This window comes from Helicoverpa armigera, chromosome 19, assembly GCF_030705265.1.
Source record: "Helicoverpa armigera isolate CAAS_96S chromosome 19, ASM3070526v1, whole genome shotgun sequence".
Classification (NCBI taxonomy): Eukaryota; Metazoa; Arthropoda; class Insecta; order Lepidoptera; family Noctuidae; genus Helicoverpa; species Helicoverpa armigera.
In genome coordinates, this window is record NC_087138.1 from 5,995,572 (window position 1) to 6,005,636 (window position 10,065).

At 40.4% G+C, this 10,065-nt stretch overlaps 1 protein-coding gene across 1 annotated transcript; it reads right to left on the minus strand.

The window, feature by feature from the left end:
• Positions 1-2,064: 2,064 nt before the first annotated feature.
• LOC135118163 (uncharacterized) lies at positions 2,065-4,840 on the minus strand. Its single transcript, XM_064039387.1, has one exon. It carries the CDS (start codon positions 4,572-4,574, stop codon positions 3,666-3,668), a length of 909 nt encoding a protein of 302 aa, XP_063895457.1. The 5' UTR covers positions 4,575-4,840; the 3' UTR covers positions 2,065-3,665.
• Positions 4,841-10,065: the final 5,225 nt, after the last annotated feature.

The window sequence follows — 10,065 nt, forward strand, 5'->3', positions numbered from 1 at the left end:
TTGGAGTATACCAATCCTATATTACACAAACGTTTTCTCTTTCTAGCTATCCATTCATTTTCATGTTTAAGACGTTTGAGACCCACATCATTCCTTTTTTTAGATCTGCGGTTAGTATTTTTTGTTGTTGAAGTTGAAGAATAGTCAATATCATTGAACGTTGCAAGCGAGGAAATTGAATTACATGAAGTTGATATTGCCGATATTGAATCTGTATTTATGGTGAGGCTATTATCCACATGCGAATCAGGAAGACTTTCCGGGGCGGATGTACCGATTTCAGGTGTCAGTGTTCTATCTTCAGTCTCTTCGAAGCAAGAAGTGGGCACCAAAGTATCGCTTAAACTTTGCGAAGATTCCGAAAAATCACAATAGGGTGAAGGTACGGGGGTATTATCTAAGCTGTCAGATGAATCATTAGTGATGACCGAAAACAAAGGTTCAATACTTGCTGGTTTTATTGCCAAGGGAGAAGGTTTTTGGATAAGAGACCTTTTACATATTACTTTTAATTTACCCACTCCTATAGCTTCTAAATTAACACCATTGTTAGCTGAACATATTCTAATAGGCACCTTTAATTCAATCTTCTTCTTTCTCCTGCCCTGTTCCCAAATTTTACTTGGGGTCGGCGCAATATGTCATTTTCTTCCATTTTCTTCTGTCACTCGTCATACTGACACTCACTCCCTTCCTATTCATATCATCTTTCAGGCAATCCATCCATCTTTTCTTAGGTCTTCCTCTTCCTCTCCATCCATCTACATTCATACTTAGCACACACTTTGTTGCATGCGTATCATCCCTCCTCATTACATGTCCATACCACGACAATCTTCTACTTCTCATCTTTTCTGTAACTGGCGCTACTTTCAAACTTCCTCTAATGTATCCATTCCTCTGGCCCACTCTCCCCCACCAGAACAATGTCATCGGCGAAAAGCATACACCAGGGTGCCTCCTCCTGTATATCTGCCGTAAGCGCGTCCATTACAAGCAGGAAGAGGTACGGGCTGAGAGCCGACCCCTGATGTAAGCCAACACCTACACTGAAGCTGGCGGTAGTGCTCGCTGCGGACCGGACTTCTGTACTGCATCTGCCGTACATCGCTCGGATCAACTGCACATACTTCCCTACTATACCTTTCACCTCAAGGGCCCACCACAAAACCTCACGAGGCACCCGGTCATATGCCTTCTCGAGGTCAACGAACACCATATGCAAGTTTTTGTGTGCACCCCTGTACTTTTCGCACAATTGGCGAATACAGAATATAGCGTCCGTTGTACCCCGATCAGGTATAAAACCGAATTGATTTCGTGCGATATCACTCTTTTCTCTCAGCCTCCTTTCAATAACTTTCTCCCACACTTTCATACTATGTGACATTAGCTTTATTCCTCTATAGTTGTTGCAATTCAACACATCACCCTTGTTCTTAAAAATGGGCACCAGGAAACTATTGCACCACTCGTCTGGTATAGTTTCCTCTTGCAACAACTTATTGAAGAATAAAGCCAGCCATTTCCATCCATCCATCTTTAATAATTTCCACACTTCCACTGGTATTCCATCTGGCCCTATCGCTTTTCCATTTTTCATTCCATTCACTGCTAATCTGACCTCATCCTCACATACATTTCTTACAAGGCCCTCGTTCACCGCTTTATGATGGAGCACACCGCTCCACTTATTTTCTTCATTCATCAGTCTTTCAAAATATTCCTTCCACCTACCTTTAATCTCCACATCATTCGAAAGGACCGTTCCGTCTCCATTCTTTACACACTTTATCTGCATACATCTTGTCATTTTTCCTAGATTTAACCAATCGGTAAAGTCTTTGACCCTATCGAGTCATACATTCTCGTGCGCTTTTGCCCTTGAAACAGCCACAATCTTTTCTTTCTTACATTCATCATATTCAGCCTTTTTGTTTCACTATCATCATTGTCTTCCGTCCGCTGCCATTCCTTGAATTTCATCTTTTCCTTTAATACACTCTGCACTTCTTCCCCCACCAAGTTTCCTTCTCTATCTCCATTCCCTTTTGATTCTCCTAGAATGCTTCTTGCCGCTTCCCTTTTACACGTCGCCATTCCACTCCAGCAATCATTCACATTCTTTTCATTCATTTCTCCCATTTCAATCATCTTATCAACCACTACTTATCTAAATTCCTGGGCTAATTCAGCCTTCCCCAACATAGCCATTTGATTTCGGGGGGCCGTCTCTCTTTGGCTTTTGGCCGGGTAGTTAAAATCACATCCATAACTAGGGGTCGGTGCTGCGAGACTACAGCTTCGCCTGGTATCACCTTGCAGTCTTTGATGTTCTTTAAACTGCTGCGTCTGACCAAAAAGTAATCTATTTGTGTGTATACGTGGTGACCGCTTTTATAAGTGATCAGATGTTCGATGTTCTTTTGGAACCACGTATTTACCACTGCTAGGTCAAACGCAGTAGCAGCCTGTAGCAGGGCTTCACCCTCGTCGTTCTGGCAACCGAACCCCCACCCTCCATGCACTCTTTCATAATTCCCTCTCATTCTGCCAACATGGCCATTAAAGTCTCCTCCCACAAATACCTGTTCATTCGTCGGCACATTCATCATTACTGCATCGAAATCCGTCCAAAATTGTTCTTTCACCCTGTCATCACAACCGACTTGAGGAGCATACACACTTATAACATTTATTATCAAACTTTCTCTAACTTAACTATCATTCACTCTCTTTACATCTATCACACTTTCTTTCAAGTTCTTATCTAACACAATGCCTACCCCTTTACTTTACCTTTAATTCAATATATTCTGTAAAATAATCTTTTGTATTTATTTTATTTAAACTATCAGTACATCCAGAATCAATATAAAATTCTTAATCTATAATATAAAAATGAATCGCAAAATGTGTTGGTAAGCGCATAACTCAACAACGCCTGGACCAATTTGGCTAATTCTTTTGTTGTTGTGTTTGTTATTGTCAGGAGAAGGTTCTTATGGGAAAAAAATAGGGTAAAGTAGAGAAGTCAGTTGACGGGAGCAAAGCCGCGGGCAAAAGCTAGTTATTAATATTATCGTGAGACGTGTTACCTTGCAATGCATTGCTCATGAATGCATTATGATCATAACCTGCTAAATTTGCATCACTCTGTTCCCTGGTCCAGTTGTCTCTTCTATTGCCATATCCTCGTCCTCTTCTGTGTCCATATCTCCAATGATTTCCTCTTCCTCGTTGTCTTGTGTCATGCCTTGCTTTGTATTGTCTTCTTGTCCGGTGTCCTGTTGTCCTGTACTGCTTCGTCTTCCTTGTCCTCGTCCAGTATGGTATCCTCCACGTCCTCTGTTTCTCAAATACTGGAACTTTAACGGTAATAATACGTACTAAATAAAACAAGAGATTTTTTATCCGCAACACCTGCGTATTTTATTTTATAATTTTTTGGCTTTACACAATTGTTTTCATCCTTTATTCTCCTATTTAATAAACTCTTAAAATACAATAACATTTTTATTTTAATCTTTGACAATGCAATTATAAATGGAAACCCAACTGAAATTAAACATTTTACTCGAAATAAAATCATATTTTAACAAAATTAAAAAATAATCAACTATTAATCAAGTAAGTATCTAAGTAGGTCTATAAAAACAATTCGATTAAAATTGCTGCTCCTCTGTCCATGGGTTTGCTAGCCACTCAGATTCTTTCATCACTGGCATCTGAAGCGCAGACGAAGACGGTGCTGGAATTGTTAAGACACTTGCATCAACTTCGTCTTCGTCGAGCCAGTCAGCATCCTCAGACGATGTTTCATAACGACGCATAATGCAGAGAAGCTCATTCGCCCTTCTGGCAGCAAGGCGCTGTGGCTGTACTCTAGTTTCACAATGGTCTGGGACAGTTTTGTCATGCACGTAGATTCCACAGGTTGGACATACTTTTTTCTTCAGGTCGAATTGTACAGATGGACAAAAGAAATCGTAAGGCATCTGCTTAAACTCTTCTAGAGGAGGTGACAGATCAACGGACAACCTCACAAGAAGTGGCGAAAACTTGGATGTTCCTTTGTCTAATAAACTGGGTACTACGAGCTTGCTTGGAGTTTGAAGTATTGGGCAAGGTGGAGGCATGAAAGTATCCGCAAGCACAGATTTAAATGCACTTCTCGGTGGTGAACAGCAGGATTCATTCGCGCATTTTATAACCTTGCGGCCGTTGGTGAACCTGGTAGTCAGGCTGGCCGACAGGTAGGTAGGTAGGGGTCCAAATAAAGTACACAATTTGGTAGAAATTGAGACTTTATTTAAGCCAACTTCTGTTGCCCTAACCACGAATAGATCTTGAGGTAGAAGGTACACTGGGAACACTGGCCTGAACCGTGGTGTAGCTCCAACGACGGCCCAGCTCCTTCCCAGGTTGCACTTCCAGGTCTCCAGCAGGACCCACGTAGTTCCAGACAGGATCAGGTCTGGTCTTTCACTCACCGCCAGGTAAAACGTTGCGTAGCAAGGATTTAAAGTAGAACGTAAAAAAAAATCCTGGAAGCGCAGAGACAAGGCTAGCATTAGCAGAGCTTGGGCCACGTTGCCGGGTCCAAAGGTCACAGTGTCCCAGCAAACAAAGTGAACTAAGAACAGCTGCTTTAGACAGAAATTTAGCAAGAAGAACACCTTACAATAGTATTAAAGCAATGCATGGAAACTTACCCCAGCGGGATTTCCGATTATAATTTGTCTAGCACAAATAAGTAGAAATTAGGCAGGTACGCAATAATTGAAGGTCAACTAAAAAAACGTGTGACACAGCTGTCACGTCTGATGCAATTTGGTCGTCTGCCTGCGTCTCCGGCCCGAATGCACTCGAGGCACCACCGTCGCAAGCGGCGAAACCAGTTCACCCGTTTAGAGATGCGTAGGCGCAATAGTTACGAGGACCTTTGTGTAAATAATTAATATTGGGTTCCGTATATGAATTACGTCAATTTGAATATTAGATTAGTTGTATTTATTTAGTTTAATTTAGACTTATTAATTTTAGAATAAATCTATTGTGATTATTTGTATTTTTTTTAATTTCTAACCTATTCTTAGAGCTAGCAAAGTACAACGTTACAACCTGTAAGAAGTATTGCGATTCACGGACGTGAACGCTATATCACGCCAGATTTGGTTCTGCTGGATCCTGCATGCTATCTATAGTCCGCCGAAACGTCGTAATTAACAATTTTCATTTCTCTCCACACTTCTGCAAGTATTTCCCCAGCGTGCTGAAAATTGCGTTTTTCCAAATCAGCATCCGTAGTCATTCCTTTGTCGTCGAGATGAGAACCAAAATGTTCATGAGGCAGAATGACGCCTGCCTGTCGTTTGCTGAGGGGAGCCATCCGACGCTCAACTCAGTTATATGCGCTCCGCCCAGGAGCATTAGTCGCTATAAGCAAGGCGTCCAAGTTGTATTTTTTAAAGTGTTCAATCGCAAAGTTCTTGACTTTACGATAACGCGGATATTCTGTCAATTTTGTCATTGACACCGACGTTTGTGTGTTTCGGCGCCGAATTTTAAACGAAAATCTAATTTGTGTGTTAAGGGGTCTACACACCAAAGCCGCTGACCCGGCGGCACAGCCCGGCGGCACGACTGCCGCGGCATGTGGTGTTCTAGTAATTGTTAAATACTCTATGAAAGCCGGCGGCATGGTTGTACAAAATACGGCCGGCGGGTTGGGCCGCCGGGCTGTGCCGCCGGCATCAGCGGCTTTGGTGTGTAGACACCTTTACAAAGAACGTGCGGTCATCATACAAGTGTACTGAGAAAAATGTCGGGACTTCATCATGTCGGACAAATTGTTCTGTTTAAAGGAAGCTAGGACTTAGGAGGCTAGAACTACTTGTTCTCGAGCCTTCATTTTTTCTCCTTGTTTTCTATCTGTTTTTCTGCATCTAGTTTTAATCGATATTTTTTTTTTGTTTTTCTCATATAGTTAGAAGATTTTTTAATCCTTTCTTCCTTTTTTTTAAACGTATTATTAAGTTTAGTACACTTTATTTTTAAATATTTCAGTTTTGAAGTTTCTGCCTTGACATTATCTTTTTTTTGTAATTCACTAGTTTCGTCTTTTTTTTTTTACTGCGTCCACTACAACAGCTTTTTGTTTTTTACCACGTTGCTTACGTTTCTGTTTAATCCACTGATCTCTCTGACTTTTCAATTATTTTTTTTTTCAAATTCTAGTGTTTGTCTGCAGGGAGGATCGATTTGACGAATGCCACGTCTTCATTAAAAGCAAGATATCTTGTTACAATGAGCTGAGGTTTGTAACGGTTTCCTTTGCAATTCTGTATCGGAATAGAATTTCAGTGTCATCCCATAAAAATGATCTTTGCGAATATTGAACTTTTTACGTCGACGCGTTAAATAACTAACGATAATTTCATCATCAGATGAACTTGAACATTCGCTGAACGACGACGAAGCTCGTGGTAACATTTTATACCCACTTTAATATCAATAGATAATTAAATAAACTCTATAAATAAATGCTGTGAAGGCAATGAAACACTACAACTTTGTCAAAATGACAGGGTTAGCTTTTACAGCCCCCTAACGAGCATTTACTTTTTGGCTTTACTTTGATGAAGAAACTGGCTGTAAATGTTTTATGTTGACTTTTATCTCTTCTTTTTTATGAAATATTAAGAAAACTTAAATAAATAGACCTATTCTTTGCTCTTCCATCTCTTGACCATGACAATTCTCAATTTCTCCTTGGGGTAAATTATTGTCCCTTTCTAATAAATTCCATTCGTCACTGTAGTGTTTTTTAAAAGATTTTGGACATTAGTCAATTATAGAATAGAATAGAAAGTTTATTTATTCAAGTAACATGACTCATAATGTTAGTAAAAGACTTAATTTTATGTTAGTAAAAAAAAAAAAAAAAAAATTATGCCTGGGCTACAGAAACTCCACAAGGCAAACGTTCTGGCTGTAATTGCGTTATTCTTTTACCACGGGCTAAAATACTTTTAGATGTTCCAGTGTCACTATTGTATGAGATTTCTCCTCTCACCAACATATTTGTGGACGTCCTCGACCGTATTATTATGATTCTCTTCACTGTACTGATTTTGAAATGCAGTTTATCTGGTTTTTTTAGAACATTTTCTGTAGCAGTGCGCCAATCAAAGACGGGTACTTCAGTACCCAGATGGCGTATTGTCTCATGTTCAGAAATATCTTGAGGGTTAGTTATATTTTCACGAGCACGGCATTTTTTTCGATGTAGGCAAAAACCCGATCTGGAGGCATAAATGAATGACCGATTACTACTACTACAATGATATCAGCTCTACTCGTTTGAACCACTTCATTAAAATACCAACATACCATCATTCTGTTTCTGAGAGGGTAGCTCCTAAAAAAATGAATTATATTATCTATGAAGAGACCGCACGGAGAATTATTTTGACCAATTTATTTTTCTAATTGCTCTATGGCGATTTTTTCATTAGCAATGCCGTGCTGCACCGACGAGACATGACTTAATTCTTTTTTATATAATATGTCTTTGACAAGGTTTTTAGCGCTCGTATTATCTTTTCTTTTTATTATTCAAGCAAAGTTTGAAGCAGTGATGAGACTGCGACGCAACTCCAACCATTCATTCGAATCCCTTTGCAAAATGGTATTTCTTTGAACTATCGCTTTTTCTTCACTAGTTCTTTCCAAACCGTTGAGGAATTGGTCTTTACATTTTTCAAAACAACTTCGGGCATGTCGGGTTTTTAGCAGTTATCACCATAGAGCCTATCCAAGTTGGACTTAGGAAAAAGGCGTCTCTTACTTTTCTTTTTATTTATGTTTTTGCAACGGTTTGCCTTTCGAGATTCAAGTAGTACTTTCGTACTTGGACTTCTGACTAACTTTCTTGAATACGATAACATTTTATTGTCGAACTGGTATCAGTCAATGCATTGCAGATTTTCCCGTCATCCTTTGTTAAAAACAGTTTGTGACGCATAATACTGCGACCATTTATTTCGTATGCAGTTGGTTACAATAAGAATTTGTGTATTAATATGGTCAAGTTCAGTTGTCTCATGAGTAAATTGAAATTTAATCGGACGACAATATCTTGTGGATGAAGGCCTCGGGTTACTCCAATACACAACTTGTTCTTTTACTGGGCCCTCGGGATCGCCCTATATAAGTCTCAGAGGTACAACTGATTTTTCCCACGCTATGCTAGCGAGAAGAAAAACACAAACAAACTCGCTAGCTAGCTCTGAGTTTCCGGCCTGAAGGGCCACTAAACCTAACTTCCCAGATAGGATTGCCTGGGGATGTGTGTGTACCCTCCCCGCCGGGTGTGGCCAGGAAGGTGAGTACCTAAGCTTGTAATCCCTCTGGTTGTCTACGTAATTATGGGTCAACGGAATCATAGCGCGATCAATATGGGATATAAAAGTTAAAAGTTTACACATAACCGCGATAGATGGCGTTGTTACTTTCTGAATCGCGCTATGGTTTCGTTACCGGCGATAGTATGGATGTCGGAGAATTTAATTTTTTGGTGTGAGCAGCAAGCACTGTGGTTTACTTTATTATACGCGCTTAATTAGTATCCCAGTGTTTTAATTAATCACCCTCTCCCAAGTCGACCTTCGTTCATGTTTTTTTTTTTTTTTTTCCTTCAAGGACTGTTGCTCTGTTTTTAGTAAATCAATCTATCTTTGACGTATTCCCCGACTGAGTCTACACGGGCCTCTCCTATTCGTCCTCTTTGACGCTTGATAACTCTTGAGACAACGGGTGGGACTTCGAACCCGTTTCCCTTTAAGAGGGCAAACCATGTGGATGGGTCTCTCCCGGTCGTGTCCAGCCAGATCTTATCTTCAGGGGTCAGTTCAAGAGGTCCTTGATCCTCTTCATCGTCTAATCCAGTTGAGGTCTGTTCAATATCTTTACCATAATCGACACCCCTTTCTTGGAACTGAGGGTTAAGTTCTCCTCCACGAGCAAATGCCCAGCATAGGACCACCGCATTGAGTCCGATATCCGCAACATTACCTTCGAAATTGAATCTAGCGTTAATTGACCGCTTATGACTCATTAATGACCCGAAAATATGAATCCAGTGAAAGATGTACGGATTAGCATTTGATGAATATGCCGATCTATTCACCAAATGGAAGTCTGATTGATAGGGGAAATACGACTCAGGGGACCCACTCTCTTGCCCTTCATGGGTCATCCTCATCATCTCATCTCCCATAGTTTTCACAAAGATCCAGTCTATCAAAGCACCTGCCTCTATGTCTAAAATGGACATAGCATAAGGAGAGGAGACCCGCGCAATCTCGGAATCGACTGCCTAATGAACCGAGGCGTAGTATACCATCTTCATGACTGCTGAAATGGTAAAGGAACATATCATAAGCTGCCTCAAGCTTAAGATAATTCCGGTCACTCACCCAACCTGCATACACCAGGGTAGCTCCGCTAAGCTTCATCCCACTTCCCCCCCTCAGCAGTGAGTTGCTGTTCCATTTTGGTTGTTAGCAGAGTTACTCCTGGTTCGTGATCCTCAGCAGACGATAAATACATAGGATGTATAATACAACAGTGTTGCCAGATGGTGATTTAGCATTCTCCCCAAATCTCACCCAAAATCCCCCCAAAGTTTTGAGAAAAAACCCCCAATAATTAGAAAAATATTTATAACAATTTAGAAATTTCTTCCATTACTGGATCAGCATCCTCACTTGCGTCGTCGGCTGCAGTTCCGTACATTTTTTCCAAGTTGAATCTCTGGAGCATCTTTGGAGTGACTTTAAAATTACTACATCCTTCCGGCATTGAATACCTTATTCTTAAAATAGATTCGGCCGTGTTGATGGCTAATCTATTTCTTAATTTATCTTTTATAATTACAACTTGCGAGAAAGCTCTTTCCACAACCGCGTTAGAAAAAGGCAACGACAAAATTCCTAATGCCAATTTGCTTACATGTCCGTAAGTTTTATCACCGACTGCATTTTTGAAGCCATACACTTC

Coding starts and splice junctions, on each gene's coding strand:
- LOC135118163 (XM_064039387.1), bottom strand. CDS start 4,574: ATGCTAGCCTTGTCTCTGCGCTTCCAGGATTTTTTTTTACGTTCTACT.